The 21,089-nt window shown below is 34.6% G+C and overlaps 1 protein-coding gene across 2 annotated transcripts in view; it reads right to left on the bottom strand.

The window, feature by feature from the left end:
* LOC125062403 overlaps window positions 1-20,470 on the bottom strand; it is a 64,787-nt gene extending 44,317 nt beyond the window's left edge. Inside the window, exon 1 of one of the 2 annotated variants that reach the window (XR_007119262.1) lies at window positions 20,159-20,469. Coding sequence is in view for 1 of the 2 variants with exons in the window: in XM_047668304.1 (XP_047524260.1) it covers window positions 20,159-20,287 (129 nt within the window). In the remaining variant the exon portion in view is untranslated. Of the gene's footprint in view, window positions 1-20,158 lie in introns of both variants that reach the window. The other variant, XM_047668304.1, reaches the window with a different exon arrangement.
* Between the last annotated feature and the right edge of the window lie 619 nt (window positions 20,471-21,089).

Below are 21,089 nucleotides of genomic sequence, written 5' to 3'. Positions count from 1 at the left end.
TATCATAAGAAGCTTATATGAACCTTCATTGCTAAGCCCCTCAAAGTACAGGTAATGTAACCAAACCAATCATAATAAAAAACAATGGAATGTATAAACATATGAATTACAAAACACATGTTGTTAAACAATTATATTTTCTTTATAAACACATTTGATTAATCAGCGGAATATCTTAATATAAACATGTTTCATAAAGTGCATACCAAGAACTTTTTATACAGCTCTAATAAACGGGGGTAATAGTAGCACTCTAAAACATCGCATTTTTAATGGAGATGGTTATTACCGTGTTTCACTCATCAGGTATCTATGTATCATACATGTTAGAAGTAAGTCAATTTTCTCAGCTATGCTGACAAGTATTACGCAAGCACTATAGGGGTGAGGGGGGGTCTTTTATTTTCTTATTTGGTGATTACGTCAACAGTAATTTTTTACTTTATTACACAGTGTCTATGCTTGAAAATGAAATGCATTTTCGAGGATAAAATCTGTCAAGAAACCAAAATTATGAATCAAACAACTATATGTTCCTGTATCTTAATTAAATTTTTTTTTAATAACTCTCTCCATAGTAGCTTATCATTAAAAAAAAATCAAATACACCACTACTCCGCGTACACACTTAGCCGCGTACAAATGATTTAAAGAAGTAGTGAGGGTGTGCAATTATTTAATCAATTACCCTTTTGAAATTCGCAAGATTAGCTTGTTTAATCAATCCAAAAGGGCATTAAATATACATATTAGTATGAGCCTAATAGACTAAAATTGGGATAGCTGATGGCGACGCGTATCTGGTTCGTATATTTATATTATACTAGTAGACTCGGCCAAGCGTTGCTGTGGCTAAGGTTTTTGTTATATTACAATATAGTAGTAAACTATTCAAGGGAAACGGTAGGAGAACTTATGTGAAAGGTAGATAGCTTATGTAAAACCTTGGTACTTTTAACACAACGCCACCTGTTAGAATTGTATCAAATAATAAACAAATATTTGCAATAAAATAATATTGCGGGTATAAATTGAGATGTAAGCTATCCTATTTTTTAAGTTGGATCAAACTGCACACGGTGTGCAAATTTAATTTAAAATCGGTTTAGTAGTTTAGGAGTCCATCGCGTCCAACGTGACATGTGATTTATATTATATGGATTAAGTTTTTCATGTAAATAAAAATACATTTTTTGTAATGAGAAATAAAGTTCTTTAAACATTAGCCCTACAGAAAATTAATACGTTTATGTTCTATTATTTTTGATAGCTTTGGTTAATTTTGCTGACAAGACAGGGGGGGGGGGGATAAATTGCAGTTAATCTGCTTACGTAATACTTGAACCGCCCCATATATAAATTTTCTTAACCGTAATTGCGGGTACAGTACCTATTAATATATTAGTAGTTTTATCGCCCTAGTCACCTGTAGCCCAATGGCTAAAAACGACTCTCATGCTGGGCTCCGATACATTCTAGATGAGCAATAATCGAATTAAATACATCGTGAACAAAACCTGCTGTTAAATATTATCGAAACAGTTGTAGAAACACAGATTGCTGTTAATCGTGAACGGTTTAAAGGAAAATTACACTCATAAGTCTGGCTTATATTTAAATTGCGACAGGTTTTAATGACATAAAACCATATGAAATAGATATAAGGCGTAAGCCGCCTAATGAGAAATTTAGATAGCTCACTATAAACGTCGTAACCCGGTATTTTTTGCTTTAATTTATTTAAAGCGAGATTTCAATGAAGACGAGAATTTAAATTAATGTTTGAATTTGGGAACTAATCATTAATATATATGCAAAACTTCGCCCTTTTTACAATTTCAACGAGTGTTTGACATAATTTAGCGGCAGATAGAGATAAAATAGTTCTTATTGTTAGCAAGTCCTGATGAAAGGGGCGCGAAACAGAACAATGGATTCAGCTAAAGCTTAAGTTAAGAGCCACTGATAAAAGAGTAAAATTTCATAGCACTCGCTACGATTTCGACTTTTTAAGGTACTGAAACGAGAGCTTATTGAAAAATAAAAATAACCTTTTACGCTGACGGCCGATAGGTTTCATCTAAAATTTGTATACAAAGGGAAAACAAGGCTTTGGATTTATGGATTCCATGTAACGTCTCTTTTTTTTACCTTTCTAGTACGATACTAATTAGGGTCTTATTGATAAAGGGTACATACATAGTTACATATAAAAACTGTATTACTGGTACATTTATAACTCGAGAACAACTGGACCGATTTTGGTGTTTTCTTGTTGGATACTAATAATATAGAAAAGACGTCTTCAAATTTGCTTCGACATTTTCCCAACGTGGACTGGTATTACGTTTTAAACATTATCTTTATATACAAAATTTTATTTATATAAGCTCAATATATGTATTTAAAAAATTCGCAATAAGTAGGTACTTCCGAACGATTACACCAATTTTTGTAGCGACTTACTTTATTAGGTTTCGCAATCAAATTTAAAGCATAAAAACACTGACGTAAACAGAAGACTGTGAGACATCGTCAATATATTGACAAAACTGGATAGTCAGTTTATTGATGAAAGCTATATGTAACATCTATCTAATATCTTGAAATAGATAGTTAATTCCGCAATTTCTATTTTCATATCCAACTCAAACTAACTTTATTCATATAGGTAACCGAGTACACTTATGAACGTCAACAGAAAAGTTGTTAAATTGATTCTAAATTTACATACTCTACCAGTTCGCAAGTCAAGGGCGTAGTAACTAATATAACATACACAATTAAATGACTTTTTCTTTGGTGTAACGAGATTTAGTTTTGATGTACTTTTGATGATCACAAATCATTTGTTTTGGATAAAAGCGAGTACACATTAGGCGTTTAGAAGCGCGCGTTGTAATAACTACGAGGTCTGATTGAAGTGTACACATATAAACGTTAGGCACGCGTTTACAGATTTAACTTAGAACGCGCGTTAGCCGCGCGCTACAAGATTCATGGGCAGCCATTTCGTTGTAAAGAGTAGACGTACGTTGACACCCTTCAGGCGATTGACCACCCCAGGACGGCTACCTACGCCGAACGCCCAATGTGTACTTCCTCTAAGAACTGTAGTGGTGTAATGGCTTTATAGAAATTTCGCAATTGTATTTGTAATATTGTCTACGCATCATTATTTCGTAATTCCACTTGCACGTGGATCAATCAGTCGCCCTATAACCGCCATGTAAGTCAGAGGACAATAAAGATAGTGAATTCTTTTATGGTTTTCATTTGGTGTACCTCAAACACTAAACTGGTGACCCCGACGTGATTCGCGGGCGGCCCGACGTGATTCAATGGGAACTAAAAGGAAAATCTAAATAGGGCGGGGCGACTCACAAACATATGTAAAAATTTGTCGTGCAAGTATACGAAGAGAGCGCACAACAACGGCGAAATCGCAGCCATGGCCGGAGCATCATCAGCAGCACCACAGATGCCTGCTGTAGCAGACACAATTACGGGGCTCATGCAGCAAATAAACAAGCTCATGCTGGAAGTTGCGGCACTCCGCAGCGAGGAACAAGATAAAGGACGTCCCAGGAGTCGCGGCCACCAAAGCTACAGGAGCAGGTCCGCGTCGCACAAAAGAAGGACTCCAGGGGATCCAGAGTGGCTCTGCAGGTTTCATTTCCGGTGGAGGAAGAACGCGAGGAGGTGCGAGGAACCTTGTGCCTGGCGTAAAGACAGACAGCGGCGCGGGAAACTAGAACCAGTATATCCGCAGGCGGTGGACGGATGTACTGAGGGACAGGTATCTAGTAATCACCGTTTGTTAGTTAGGGATAGTTTATCTAAGTTTACTTTCCTGATAGACACGGGAGCTAATATTTCTGTAATCCCGAAATGGTGTGTTAAACAACGCACACTAATTCATTGCGATTTTAAATTATACGCGGCTAATGACAGCGAGATAAAAACATACGGCATATGTTATTTAACAATAACTTTTGGTCTTAGGAGAGATTTAAAATGGCCGTTCATAGTGTGCGATGTTAAGCAACCAATAATTGGGGCAGATTTTTTAAGAAATTTTAGATTATCTGTTGATTTATATAATAATAGATTAGTCGACCTAGTTACTAATTTGTACGTTTGTGGAACAAAGAGTGTAAACTCGATAGGAGCGGTGAAGTCCATTAGTAGTAGCCAGCCGTACGCGGAATTACTTGAGCAATTCAAGGAAATCACGCGTCCACCTATTTTTAAGGAAGTGCCAGAGCATTCTGTCTATCATCATATTGAGACAACAGGCCCGCCAGTGTATACGCGTGCAAGGAAGCTGCCACCTCACAGGTATGATTTAGTTAAAAAAGAATTCCAGCTGATGCAGGAGTTAGGGATATGCAGACCGTCGAGTAGTCCGTGGGCCAGCCCACTACATGTAGTGCCTAAAAAGAATGGTGAAATTCGACCTTGCGGGGACTATAGAATGCTTAATGCGATTACAAAACCGGACCGTTATCCGATACCTAGAGTTCAGGACTTTACTTATGGTTTACATAACAAAAAAGTTTTTTCAAAAATTGATATTTGTCGAGCGTATCATGTTATAAAAATTAGGCCGGAAGATATTGAAAAGACAGCGATTATTACCCCATTCGGACTTTTTGAGTTCCCAAGGATGACGTTTGGACTGCGTAATGCAGCACAAACATTTCAAAGGTTTATAAATAGTACGATATTAGCAGGCATAGAACATTTGAATAGTTTAGATGATAAGAATATAACCGGAGAATCATATGTATTCGGGTATCTTGATGACGTCATCATTGGATCAGATAACGAGCTAATACACCAAAAGCATTTGCGACTATTGTTCGAGCGTTTCAGTAAATATAGTATGTCAATTAACTTAGGAAAATGCGTTTTTGGTCAAACAAAAATAGATTTTTTAGGATACGAGGTCTCAGAAAAAGGTATTAGTCCGTTACACGACAAAGTTCAAGCTATTGAAATGTACCCGAAGCCAGAAACTATTGTTGACCTTCGCAGGTTTCTCGGCATGATAAACTTTTATAGGAATCACATACCGAACGCCGCGAAAGTACAGGGAACGTTAGATAGGTATTTACACGGAGCAAAAAAGAACGATAAGCGTAAGATACAGTGGACAGACGAGGCTAGTAGGGCATTTGATTTGTGTAAAGAGAATTTAAAAAACGCCGCTACTTTATCGCATCCGATTGCAAACGCAGAATTAGCTTTAATGACCGACGCATCCGATTTCAGTATCGGCTCGGTGTTACAACAAAAGGAAAACAACACTTGGAGACCCCTAGGATACTTTTCAAAAAGGCTTACGGAATCCCAAAAGAAGTACTGTACATATGACAAGGAACTTTTGGCGATTTACTCAGGCATCGTTTATTTTAGAGACTTAATAGAAGGTAGGAATTTTACGGTGTATACAGACCATAAACCGTTAACATTCGCATTTAGTAAGTTAGGCTCAAACAAAGAATTACCTAGAAGGGCGCGACAGCTGTCATTTATTAGCGAATTTACAAATAACATTCAACACGTAATAGGTAGTGAGAACGCAGTTGCGGACGCATTGTCGAGGATAGAAGAGATAACATGTCCGAACCCGATACAATACGTAGACATCGCCCATGCGCAGGCCGATGACGCTGAGTTAGCAAATTTATTGAGTACAAGTACCGCTAGTAGCATACAATTGAAACAAATGAACTTAAATAATTCCGATGATTTGATTTATTGCGAAACGTCTACTAAAAATATTAGGCCATACATTCCGAAAGAGTTTAGAAAGTCTATATTTGATTATTTCCATGGGTTAGCGCATCCAGGGGTAAAGGGATCGCGAACACTTATATGTAAAAAAGCATTTTGGCCAAATATGAACAAGGATATAGGGATTTGGGCAAAGACATGTATTCAATGTCAAAAAAGTAAAATAGTGCGACACACGGTGTCTAAGTTAGGTACTTTCGAGGAAGGCGACCGTTTTGCACATTTGCATATCGATTTAATAGGACCACTACCCGTGACGGAACATGGCTATCGGTACTGCGTGACGATGATAGATCGGCGTACACGATGGCCTGAGATTTGTCCAGTTACAGATATGACGGCTGAGACTGTTGCAAAAGCAGTTTATGATAACTGGATCTGTAGGTACGGTTGTCCAATTTTCCTGACGTCAGACCAAGGCCGGCAGTTTGAGAGCGAATTATTCATAGATTTAATGAAAATATTAGGCATTCGTAAAACACGCACTAGTCCTTATCATCCGCAGTCAAATGGTAAAATAGAAAGATGGCATAGGTCTTTAAAAGCGGCATTGATGGCGAGGTTAAATAATAACGCAGCTTGGTTCGCAGAATTACCTACGGTGATGCTAGGACTGCGAGCAGCGTGTCAGGCGGACAGCGGTTACATAAGCGCAGCGGAATTCACTCTAGGTCATTGTTTACGTTTACCTGGTGAATTTTGTAGCGATAGTATTAGTAAAATAGAGAATCCGCAAGCGTACATAATTAGATTAAGAGATATTTTAAATAGTATTAAACCTAAATCTAGAGATTTTAGTAATAAAAATATGTTTGTACATGCTGATTTAGGTTCCTGTTCACATGTTTTCTTGAGAATAGACGCAGTACGGAAACCTTTAGTACCACCTTATTGCGGACCCTACAAGGTATTGGAAAGGAATAAAAAGAATTTTAAGATTCTGATAAATGATAAAATTTCTTATGTTTCAATAGACCGTGTAAAGCCAGCGTATATACTAGATGAGTTTAATAGCAATCAGGTTAGCGGAAACTTAGATCAGCATAAGCAGGTTAATGAACCTTTAAAAACTACACGTAGTGGTAGAAGTGTTAAGCAACCCGTCAGGTTTATGTTTTGATTTGTAAGCAACATACTTAGTATTGCAAATTCAGCGATTGTTCAGCTAATTGCAAAACTAATATGTATTTAGATTTAAAATAAAAATATAGAATTCATTTATACTACGTATATAGTTATAACATTTACACTTTGTCATAGTTTTATTTAAAAATTTCAGTAGTAATTTTTTTTGTTTTTTTGTGTTTATATGTATCAACTCATTTTTTTTAAGAAGGGGGTGTATGTAGTGGTGTAATGGCTTTATAGAAATTTCGCAATTGTATTTGTAATATTGTCTACGCATCATTATTTCGTAATTCCACTTGCACGTGGATCAATCAGTCGCCCTATAACCGCCATGTAAGTCAGAGGACAATAAAGATAGTGAATTCTTTTATGGTTTTCATTTGGTGTACCTCAAACACTAAAGAACCACTATCTCTAACGCCACTAAAATCTTAGTACGCATAAATAAACCTAATTTTGTTTTATATGTAAGCTGACAATAAAAGATACAAGTCTGAATTAGGAGGCCGTTCAAGTATTACGTAAGCAGATTTACTGCTTTATCCCCTCCCCCTACCTCTTGTCAGCAAAAGTAAGCAAAGCTCTCAAAAATACATAAGCGTATTAATTTTTTTTAGGAATCCTGGACAATGCATTTCGTTTTCAAGCATGACAATGTATGGGTAATACCTGTGTAAAAAAGTAAAAAAATACTGTTAACGTTATCACCAATAGGAAAATCAAAGATTATCCCTTATAGAAAACCTAGGATATCGCATTTGGTTTTTATAAGTGTTACATCTTTGTTGCCACTAAGTATCATGGTAATCAATCAACTTGGGAACAAATCAATAACCTTTAAATATTTTATAATCAAACGAGTGGTTTACGTGGCCTAGTCCCAAGAATAATTAAATATGTTTATCTAAAAATACTGTTCGATCGAACGACTTCAATAATAATGCCACTACAACGTTTTATTGGCGAATTGCATGTTTCTTTGTTAGTTTTTAATAGCTCGTAATTTTTTCATTTTAATAATTTATTTTTTAACACTTCGTTGCATTACAATATAAAAATTGAACATAATTAAATGAAAAGGAGGGCAACTAGCGGCCTTAACGCTTTCGAGCGATTTCTTGCAGGCAACCACTGTGAAAAAAAATGTATTAAATTAGATAAGGTAAGCTAGAAGTGCAAAAATACATAAAGTTATTAAAGGCCTGTATTCACTTTAATTAGTGCAGGTGTTTAGTGATTAGGAGAAAACAAATGTGGACAGCGACTGATTAGTGCAGGTGATTAGTTGGCTGCGTAGTAAAGTGATTAGAAGCATTTTCTATTTTTTTGCGAGTGAACTGCGAGTAGTGACGTCGCGTGCGCCCTTCCTTCCCCTTCACTCGCAGCGTGCTAATGTTATTGTTAGGCCATTTCTCCACTGCTCCGGCAAACGTTAATTACCGATCCGATTTAGAAACTCACAACAGTACCTACGTACTTCTCCACTAATCCGGCATCCGGTTTTTAACGATCCGATAACTTGCTAGATCGGAACGCGGAGTTCTATCGGTCCAAGTATGCAAGAGGTTATAAATTATTATGCACAGGTTTATTTATAGTTTGTTTAATTTGAAAGAATCTGGATAACCTGGACCAAACCAAATTATGTTGCTATTTAGTAAGTAGATTATAATATTTTAAGGTAGACAATATAAACAAAGTAATAAAAATGCCAGGGCAATAAAATATTTAGAATTTAGAAAATTTTATTAATAAAATAAATTATATGGGTTTTAGTTAATATAGGTGTTGCATGATAAATATACAAGTATCGATTATTGTCGCATCAGATATAGTGGAGAAGCGCAATCCGGCCTTCCGATATTTTTCTCATGACTCATTCCGGTATCCGACGTCGGACTCGGACCGGAGCAGTGGAGAAAGGGCCTTAGGGTCTAGGAATTAGATCGTGGGCGCCAGATTGATGCCATATATACTGACTTTAGCAATGCCTTTGACAAAGTCAGTCACGCGTTACTGATTCAGAAGCTTCGTGGTTATGGAATGGGTGAGAATTTGCTAAACTGGTTTAGGTCCTATCTTCGTAACAGGCCTCAGTCAGTAGTTGTTGGAGGCGCTGATGATTTAAAAATTTATAAAGTTATTAACACTGTCTGTGATGCTGCTCTAGTTCAAAGTGACCTTAATGGTATACAACATTGGTGATTTTTAAATGGTATGATCCTCAATATAAATAAGTGCTTTCATATTAAATACACAAGAAGAAAAAAAACCACTTGTTACTGTGTATAAGCTTGACGGCGCGCCATTGAAGGAGGTTCAGGAGATTCGTGACTTGGGTGTTATTATTGACAATAAATTAACGTTTACATCGCAGGTCAATAAAGTAGTCACCACATCCGCACGAATGCTTGGATTTCTTAAACGGAATGCGGATTGTTTTGGTTGTACGACTAAAACAATTTTGTACAACGCTCTGGTGCGCAGTCATGTTGAGTTTGGTAGTATTATATGGAATCCACTATATGCGATCCATTCGCAACGCGTTGAAAGCATTCAAAGATCTTTTACGCGACACCTAGCTTTCATAAGCAGAGGATTTTCACATAGACAGCCGTACCATCAGCGACTTAAAAAATTTAATATGTTATATCTTAACAATCGGAGAACTCTAGCCGGTGTTACATTCTTGTATAAATTGCTCAACAACCATTTACAGAGCAGTGACCTCTTACAGGAAATCAAATTTGTCGTCCCTTACTCATTCCCTAGGTTTAAAATCAACAATATATTCCAAATTCCATCTGCCAAAACCAACCTAGGAGTTCAGGCACCTCTCGTTCGAATTCTTCGCGATTACAACAAATTGAACACAGCGTATCCAGAGCTAGAGAATATATTCGGTAGTGGGCTGATCGGTTTTAGAGAAAGCATTGTGGGGTGCCTTTCTAGAACCTAATTTCGCTGTTTTTCTGATGATTTTTCTTTTTTTTCTGCACAGTGCTATAGTTGTTGAAAATTTTATTTTATGTTTATGTTAAAAATTGATTTTATTTTAATGTGTGCTTGCATTGTCGTGCGTGTTTTAGTTGTTTTTTTTTAAATTTCTATTTGATTTTTTTACTGAGAAACTTATGCTTGCATTAATTGTCACACATTTTAGATGTGGGATTTTGTGAAATAGTTGGTGGACTTAGGACTGTGTGTGATGTTGTGGGCTTGATAACTAAATAAATAATACATGATGTTTTCCTCACGATATATGCCTCGAGAATGTGTTAATTTCGTAGTGAATAATCTATTAGACACGTGTTTGAATACACCTCACACTTAACTACTAGACGCTGATCAACAATAAATAACTGTTCATAGCATCTTAATACCAAATAAATGTTATGTAAATACAGAACCAGAGGTATTGATAACTAATAGTTAGTGCATATTCCGTTAACCAACTTAGGATTATTGGAAATTCGTCTGGAGAGTTTACACTGGAAGCTCGTGAATTTAGTTATTACATTATTAAACAAGGGTATTTAATAAGAGAGGACCGTTTTATGTTTATTGAGTCTGCTTCAAGGTATTTATTCCCTTATATACCTTCCGTTAGTTTCATAAATTACTTTAGTAAAGAGACGGTATTGTTACTTGACTGTTATTTAATTGACTATTGTTATTTAGGTTATCGTGGAATATGCTTAAAAATATCTATAGCGCTGCATGCATACGTACACCTGCATGATGATCACACCCTTACTTTCTCACCATCAAGTAACACAGCAATTAATATTTTTGTATTGTTTTTCCTTTCGTAAATGTTTAATCCTTTTTATAATTATGTATTCCATTGACTGTACCTTTAGTATAATTGTTTTTTATCATATATAATTTATAAATACAAAAATACTTAAATCTTAATACATATATATAAATTACGTGTCACGTTGTTTGTCCGCTATGGAATCCTAAACTACCGAACCGATATCAATCAAATTTGCACACCGTGTGTAGTTTGATCCAACTTAAAAGATAGGATACCTTACATCTCAATTTATACCCGTAATATTATTTTATTGCAAAATATTTGTTTATTATTTGATATTCACAATTCTAACAGATGGCGCTGTGTTGAAAGTACCAACGTTTCACATAAACTACAATTCAATGGCATAACCACCAATAAAGCATGGTGATCCCCATGACTGGTGTTCTCCTACCGTTTCCCTTGAATAGTTTACTACTATGTAATATAACAAAAACCTTAGCCACAGCCACGCTTGGCCGGTCTGCTAGTACTATAATAAATAAAGACTGAGTACCTACGGATTTTTATGTTACACCACTCAAATTTTGACATTTAAGCATCAGTTGTGTGAATCAATTTAAAATTACAACCCCCATATTTAAGTGCAGAAGAAATAACATAAGTAACCAGAAAATACATTACAACTCACTATGTACATACTGTACTAATCTTCCATAAAAAATAATGGATCGCTCATGAACGCTCTCATGCGTTGAATATCGATTAAAATAAGCTCAAAATAAGATTATAAATATATATCACGGCACTCACAATAAACGATATCCCGCCGATAGAAGTGTTGTTTACACAACTTTCCCCCATTCAACACGAATCGAACTCTCAAAACTCCAAACGCGAGAACTCAATAAAGCAATACCCATGGCGGATTTCAATTTGATGTTTAGGTATCTGTTTACACTGTTATATAATTTGGGTTCGAAGTGTTCTATCGCTATGTATGACTTGGTACTTCCGTATGTAAAAATGTATCGGATTTCATATACGGGAAATATATCTTACACTCTCATGAGTAATTGTCTAAACTAAACTAAAATTTAATACAGTGGAATCTTTATATTTTGGATTGGATCCCTCTATATCTCAAGGGAACAGCAAAAAAATCGAGTTGACGAGTTTTCGTCGAAACTTCGAGATACATATGACTTAACTGCTGAAATAACGGCTTACATAGGCGCGATTTCTAAATGTATTTTTCGATTTGTAGAGTCGAATTTGAATAACAATTGAACTAAAGTTTTGTAGTATATATTTTTTACATATCAAAACTAGTATTTACATATTAATGAAGTAAACTGTACACTAAAAAAATCCGTTATCTTCTTTTGATTTACGCCCGAACCCATGGATAGGTGAATACCTATCATGAATACCTATCATGGAATGAATATTCCTCAATCCATTTTTAACCATCTGAGATAGTAATCTTATTCCAAATGTTGTAAAATGTGTGCAAATAACCAATCGACGGATTGTAATAGCCATCTGTCGATACAAGCTATCCATGGGAGGTCGGATCGGTGTTTGTGGATAGACCTTTGTATGAAAATGACAGTTGACAAAAGCTCGATTCCAACAGTTAATTATTTTAACAGATTTTAACTTACACCAGTTTTTTAAATAACTAAAAAAGCTGTTTGTTATGTTTTAAACATAGACATGTATTTTTTAATGTTATTTTAACGCTTATATTTACTTTATTTGGTTAACATTTATTATCAAATATGAGTGTAAACTCGGTAAAATGGAACGACAAAGAGCATTTACGCAAAATATGTTTAATTAAAGAAAAATCTTTTTAACCGGATTAAAGTTATGTATTTTTATAAATTTACAACTATTTAACATAATTTTAAATTTATCCGACGTTTCGCGTGCTTTACAGCGTGCACACACAGTCACCGTGACCACGCACGCTGTAAAGCTTTTTCTTTAAATGTGTAAAGGTTATGTCAATCAAAGACAATACTATATGTTTAATTAGTTAAAAACCTAACCCCGTTATAATGATATGAAAGTATGGTTAGTGTAGATAAAAATTCAGACTAGTTTAAGTTAAGTACTAATTGTTACCCATGGACAAGGCAGATAATTTGCGGGTGCATTGTTGGTCTGGAGTACACTCTAGCCTTGTCAACGCATAGTTCATGTGAAACTTATTACAGACAACAACTACTAGAACTATGACTCAACTCTTACCAAAGTTACAATACGGTACGATAACAATAGTACTTTAACATTGTCTAAATGAAAATCCTAGCACTCATATTAATGCTTTGACTACGTTTCGTTAAACTAGCTATTTTGAATAAAAGTCCTTCCTTGAAATTAAACAGTTGTGTTATGAATGTCGGTTAGATTCTAGATTTCAACTAATTGAAGCGACCGTATAAGCTATATACAAGGATAACGTAAAAAGAAGTACATACTATAGTCGTATTTTTACTTAGACGAAGCCAACTGACAGTAGCTAATGTCACTTTGTAAAATAATGTTGCCATATTTAAAGTAATAGTAATACGTTCAGTTCTTGTTCAATCAGATGAATGAACAATGAGTGTGAAGTTAATCATTATAAACTATAAAATAATATTATTTATATTTTAAAATTGTATAAAAGTGCTCTGATATAAGTTAGGTACTAGTAGTATGTAACTAAAATCAGTTTTTTAACGGCTTATCACAAAGCGCGGCGTGGTGACTAGTGCCATCACCGATCATTATTTCAGAGTTTTTTCAATCATTCACTTTGTCACAACACTATTTTTATTTCATTAAAAACTGACAACACCGTAAACGTCAGTTGACGTCGTCTAATTAAAAATACGACTATAGAAGGCCTTTTGCACCTTGGCGTTAGATTTCTGAATCTATTTTCTGTCATTTGGATTCAGGCAAGCAAGTGATATGGCTATTGTGCGTGACATACCCCGTCAAGTGGGGCTTAGACGTCCTCGCGATGATTTCCTTCACGGTATGACGTAGTATTGATTACAATAGAACCCATATTGGTTCCAAATACAGTCGTAATTCGAAACAAAAACTTAACGTAAAATTAAAATGTTGTTTAATGTATACTACAATATATACTAGACCAGTGGACCCGACAGACGTTATCTTACATGATATTTCAAGCGATTAGTATATTAAAAGTATGATAGTACCGACTGCAGCGCCATCTGCTGGGCTGATTTGTTAATTTGACTGAGTTGAGTTACATCAAAAAAATTTGAACTGTATGGTTAAGTATTCTTAAATTTTCTTAATTTTTTCTTTCATAAGAACCTTCCCCTGACAATAATATTAGCGAGTTCGGTCCAGCCGTTTCATTGAAAAACACTTTTTTACCGGATTGAAGTTATGTTTTATAATAAATTTACAATTATTTTACATAACAGTCACCGTGACCTGCCCTGCTGTAATGTACACGAACGTCGGTTAAATTTAAAACTATATGTATATGTTATGTCAATAAAAGACAATACTAAGGATTCATTTTTATATAATATATAGATATATGTAGATGTCGCGCGGTTCGCTGTATATAGGAAAATTTCACATCCCCTAAATTAACGGAAGATTCCTGTTTTGAATTATTGAAATGCTGGCAAGCAATTAATCAAACGATTTTCCCTTACAACAAATAATTTATATAGCGATTGCGCGTAAACACTATGAAGTAAGGAAATAGATCAGATCCCCAAGAGAGTAGTGATTTTTGCAATAGAAATGCCTGTGAAACATTTATATTGCTTTCAAGTCGAACACTTTCTGCTCTCAGCTAAAACCTTATGTCGAGGTTGCGTAGCGGTAGTTTGATACCGCATTTACTATGAATTAAGGAAATGTATCTAAAAGATGACCATAAAATTCAGTAATTGCATTATTTGTGAAAGGTGAAAATGCTTTCAAATTCTCAATCGAATGCCTTCTGGTTTCGGCACATTCTTTATGTCGGGGATTAAGGCGCAAGCTTGAAGAACAATACCTGTCCAATAGAAAATGTATGGATGATTTTCTTTGTAATTTTTATCTCTTTCGGCCCCAGGCCCTGACCAGACACTGGCGATCCAGTATTTCCTAATAGGGCGCTCATACATTTGATTTATTTTTTTAAACATACGGTTTATATCTGTATAACGATACTACTACTACTACTCAAGGGACCGTGGATACTTTGACGTTACAAAGACTTCTCGTTGAATAGAAGAAAAATCTGTATAAAAAAGAAAAAATATATTTCAGAACTTACTAATTACATTAAAAAATCATTCTTATTTGAACGCTATTGCGTATAGGTAGTGAGGTTTTTTCGTCAGACGTCTTTTGCTGTACCAGTAATCATGCTGTAATTTTTTACTTATTTTATTCATGTCTTGCGATATTGAGGCATCTTCGTAATAAAGCACGTGATGCTTGCACGCATGTACAAGCAATCGTTATTGAGGGTGGGTGTAATGCTATGTAGAGTATATCATTGTATGAAAGACATGCTAAACGAAACAAAACCGAGGTATTTCGACACTTTAGGGGGTGTGGAGTTATAACCAAAGACGTTACAAGGAGTTTACACTGTATTTTCATTTAAAATTCCATAATAAAGCCCAAATAAAGTTTTTGATCAATTTCACCATACACCTATAACCGCCTCCGGGGGCCGTTGAGTTTCAGGTTGTATGGCAAAACAAAAATACTCATTTGATACGAGGGTCAATTAGTTTCTACTACTCTTATCAATTGCTTTTCCTAAAACACCTCATGTCGATCCGTTACGGTTTAGCCATGCCGTTGGCATCGCTTTGCCTAGAAACGGCAATTTTAGCCAAATAAGGCGGCTAACTTGTTTTTGAGCTTATTGCCACTTCTTCCATGCCCCACCCCATCAAATTGCCATCAGTTCTTGATGTTCTTCCGCCCACCCGATTTTATCAGGTATCACCTTTTAGGCGGACCGTTAAAACATTTTCCAATCTTCAGACCATGGACCAGATTTTTTCTCTACTCGATTTTAAAGTCTCTACACGAAAACGTTAAAAACATCTCCCTGACGCCATCGCCCTTGAATTAAAATGCGATGAATAAATGCAACGTGGTAAATCCAGCTGTATATTATAATAATACATATTCGATACATCTTAAGAATAATTTGCTGTAAAAAATCGCCTTTTTTAAGATCTTTTCTTGTTTGTTCATATATTTGAAATATATGAAAAAAAAGGCCTCACAGGCCATTAACTTGTCTAGTGCAGGGGGATAGAGTTCGACTACGATACAGATATTCCTATTGAAACCGCATTCGACATTCGTTCTTTCATATAGAAAAATACGCCACTTATGCGGATACGATTTATATTTATCCATTTATATTATATTGATATTCTTGGAGAGATTCCAGACCAAAGCTCTGAGAACAATGTTTGGCATCCCTCATTGTATAAGCAATAGGTACATATACCTCGACCTCGGCCTAAAAACAGTTCGACAGGAAATAGCTCAAAACAGCCTGAAATACCAGGAGAAGCTGACCTCCCATGTAAATAAACTGGCACACGCTCTGAGCGGAGAAGGCGGTCTTCAGCATAAGCGGCTAAAAAGAAGGGACGTACCGAGCCTATATAAAAGATTTACCTCTTGACATCAAAAGAGTCGTGTGAGAGGTTTCATACAAGTATGGCTCTTGAGGATAACATGAACTGAGTTAAATCAAACAAACAAGTGGCTTATTGCTGGATAGCAGATTGCCATGAAGCAGATACAACAAAAAAAATATATTGAAGCAAGTTCAATCAGTACGAATAAAGAAATAAAACGAAGCTTATATATCGAACATTGGTTTATGAAATAAGACAATTTCCCATTACAATATTTTCCCATATTCTTTTATTGTTTTCAGGGTAAGCTAATTGCTATAGCGCTAAAAGTCTAAATTGTTTTATCCTGCTAATAGATAATAATAAATGAAATACGTAGGGCATTATCAACCAAATTGTTTATTCACTAAATTCAACGTGAAAATATTTTAACTAACAAAATTAGTATTTTAGCAATGGTAACTGACACATTGAATGAAACATGCCACATGAATCACCATAAAATGGAACCGAAAGTCAGGTACCTACTAGCAGAATTGTAGCGAAATGGGAGGCGACCCAACTTGCAAAGCAAAAAAAAAATACGCCATCCTTGGCGTGAAAGGAATATGCTATAATGTGCCTCACAACTCACGCTGTACTACGTGTAAGTTCCAAGTATAAAACTAAACTATTAGTTCAGAATAAAAAGGCACATCATCATAATTTACTTAATTGAACTATTCATTTCCATTTTTTCAAAACACAACGACAAAAGATAGAATAGCTTTAGAAAATGGCTCTTTTGCCAAGTTAATTTAAACATAAAACAAATTTAAAAATGTAATTAATCTTACATTTTGTCAATAGTATTTTTGACAGTGTAGGACTTTTTATGTCAAAAAGTAATGCTTTATTTGGCATCAAGCTGAAGTTTATGTGATATTACACTATTTCAGTATCAACTCAAGCTATTTAACTAAATATGAATAAGAGAAAAAGAAGACACAAGTTTAAAAAACTCCCTTTGTCACTACTCCTCTCCCGGAGGATATTCGCGCCTTAAAGCCTTAGCTAGCATCGGAATACTGGGCGTTGACATATCAAATGACATTCAATTGCGCGGTCATTTGGATGGGAAGGGTAAAATTGCTGCTAAGAAGCTTGGTGTGCTCAAGGCCACAACTCTTTAAGCTCTAATTCGCCCAAAAAATGTATATTTAAGAGCACTCTATGTTTGTATCGTTATTTATTATAGAGCTTATTACTACATTTACTTAGGCCAACAGTTTTATGAATGGATTGTAAATCATAAAACATAAGTCTTAGAACATCACTATCCATAAATCCTGTTCGAAAACAGAAGTTATTGGCTTTGCAGATGGGTGTGGATATGGGTGGATGCAGATGGTGGCAGTAGGACAACAGTAAAAAATGTTTCAAATGAAGATCTTGGTCTACGAGCCTACAAAAAAAAGAGTGGGAACTTACTTAATGCTCGTCTAAAATCAACAAGGCTTAAGAGTTCGCGGGTGTTTTTAAAGCGGTACACAAAAAACCGATACCGTGATTATCCTCTTTACGAACGAATTTTTTTTTCGATATTGAAAAGAAGTACTATAAACAGAATGATAGAGTGTACGCTAGGAGTTCTAAAGAAGCGGGAAATAAAGTTCCGAGGGTGCAACATGGACATCATCCATCATCAGTAATGGTCTGGTTGGGAGTGTCCTATTACGGGCCAACTGATGTTCATTTTTGCGAAAAGGGGGTCAAAACCAGTGCAAAAGTGTACCAAGAGACGGTTTTGGATCAGCTTGTCAAAGAACTGCCCAGCACGGTATTTGCGGGACATCACTTCGTGTTCCGGACTCTGTGTGCAGGACCAACCAAAACCACTAAAGCCTGGCTTGAGTGTCAAAAGATCGACTTAATTAGACATGAGGATTGGCCTTCCTCCAGTCCGGACCTTAATCTTTTGGACTATAAAATTTGGCAGGTCTTAGAGAGGAAGGTCTGTGATAAACCCCAAAAAAATTTGGAGAATCTGAAGTTATTAATAAAAAAAGCAATCACGGACATCGACATGAATATCTTGCGTGCTTTGATAGACGACTGTATTAATAATAAGGGAGGTCATTTCTAATAATTTTATGCTATTTCTATCCCTTAATTAATACTATAAACTGAAATATAAAGTATAATATAAATTTTACTATAAATTGATATATCACCCGTTAAAAACTGATCAGTACTTTTGTTTTTATCATTATTTCCATTTATGACAGAACTTTGGGACCAACTATATTGTGTTAAATAAACATATATGTTTATTTAGTATAATAGGTGGAAAGTATCTATATCTTAAATGAACAGTAAAAATATGTAATCTTCATCACACATTAAAATGAATTACCCATCATCATCATTGGATTTCAAAGAGGTAAAATCAGCCATTTAAAATATTTAAGGGGTTTGTATAGATTATTCAATTCATACAATACAAGCATACAATCCAAGGCCATTCGGCCTTTAAACAAAAACAAACATTTTTGTGATTTAATATGAATATATGAGCATATACTTAATAAATTTATTTAATTAGGACCCAAAAAAATTGTGAAAATAATTTTGTGAAATAAATAGCAAATTTTATTTTTTACAGTGATTCATTGCAAGACAGTAATAAAGACAAAGGCTGTTGTGCCACTGCCTCTAAGCCCTTATGTTCAATAGAAACTATAGGCTCTAAGTTACTATTAGTTAAGATAATGTATATGATATGACACAAGTCTTATAAACAAGGTAGTTAAAGAAACATCAAAGTGAAGAATACATTAATTAGTATAATTAAATGTAGTCCAATGAAAGTACTTAACATACACTTTTTATTAACATGTTGAACATTAGGTAATTTAATATGTATTGTAGAGTTGCAATGTAAGTTGATTATTAATTGAAGGTTATTCAACAATTTATGAAGGTCTTATGAGAATAACATAAATTCAATTCCAACATCATTTTGAGTTTTTTTAACAAATGATTAAAAGATACTTCAGCATTATTAAGTAATGTCACTACTTTTTTCACACAATAGTTTCATCTAACTCTATGTCACAACAACAAGATATTTCTTACAAATCGAGTTATAGTAGAAGGTTAATATATATCAATTGTTTAGTTTCAGTGTAAAGTAAAATGTAAAAGATCTCCTTCAAAAAGATTAAAATTTTTATTATTGAATTATATATTCCTTAAGCACAACTGATCAATTATGTGTCTAAGTGCGGAAACTGAGTCCACCAACCTTAACCTTACATTCCTTAAGTTATATACCAATTTAAACGGTTAGAAAAAGAACGTGGTAGTAGTAGTAGTTATATATTTACATAAAATAAAAGTCTATTTAATGTAAAAAACCTTTTTTAATTAACTTTAAGTTATTTGACTGTATCTATACATTTAAAATCTAACATAATATTATTAGGAAATATTCTAAAATTTATTGCACTATATTTGGCAGCTGATAAATTATTTAAAATAGAGATAATATTAGGTAATATTGTTTTATTTATTTGCTTTGTATTTGTATTTATGTCTAAGATATTTCATAAGATAATTATGCACAATAAACTTTCTCAATTCAAAACAAAGAAAAACCAAGTAGATTGCAGTCATATAGTACGTGTTTACTTGTATGTACTTAGCGTAACGTATGAATGTAAACACAATAACAACCCTACTACTGCAAGGATGACTACATAGTAAGTATTACACATCTATCTTCAATGAATAACCCTATTTTATAGCATGTTATTAAACAAATTTAACTCACCTCCGACGTTATATGATGCCATCCACTCGCGGAATCACTTGAAAACGAACCACTAGTAATAAGCAAACCACTATCTTCACTTAACGGGGGCGCTTCGGAGTGAGTCGAAAACGAAGGCGGTGACTCCATCACCCAGGAGTTCGCTATATAATTTTATTGTAATTCCACGACGAACACATGTATTTAAAGTTTATTGCTACACTTTTCATATAAATAATAAAAATTGCAAACGTTTTTAATACAAGATACAAACTAAAACGAACGATAAGCGATCACAATTCACATTTCTTGACCACAGATAACAATGTGTAGCCAGTAGCGTATCGTAGATACGCACTAAAAATGTACATACTATATTGTGTAGTATTTTCTATAAGATTTTGATGTATGTGGCAACATAAATATAGGACGCTAAGAAAATAAAAAAAGAGATGTCACTGAGAGGAGACTTAAGACAGGAGAATATATGTTTTTTTCTTGAGCGTTTCTATGTGAATATAAATTAATTACTCGTGTTTGTGTTAAATAAACCAATTAACAAAGATAACGATGGGTTGTGATTAATAACAAGATAGAGCTTCCCATAAATATTAATCCATAACCACAGAAAATAACGATATGACACTTAGGGTATGTTCCGATATACACTGCGACCACTGTACAGAGTACTGTCAATTTAGTATACTGTGAAACCGTTTCTCTATAGCCAGCTATACTGGTTACAATTTAAAACGGAACGCAGTCCAGTATACTAGTCAGCTTCGTTTTTCGACACAGTTTTCAAATGAGTGCATCAAAGTTTTTCAATTCAACAAGAAAAACTATTATTGGAGTATTATCGCATTAAAAAAATCTATATTAATATTAACTGTCAATTGAATTAATACTACAAAGAAAGTAAGTTAGAATTTTAAATGTTTGTTATTAAACT

Source organism: Pieris napi, chromosome Z, assembly GCF_905475465.1.
Source record: "Pieris napi chromosome Z, ilPieNapi1.2, whole genome shotgun sequence".
NCBI classification, from domain to species: Eukaryota; Metazoa; Arthropoda; class Insecta; order Lepidoptera; family Pieridae; genus Pieris; species Pieris napi.
Note: the sequence above shows the minus strand (reverse complement) of the source record. Positions and strands in the feature narration are given on the sequence as shown.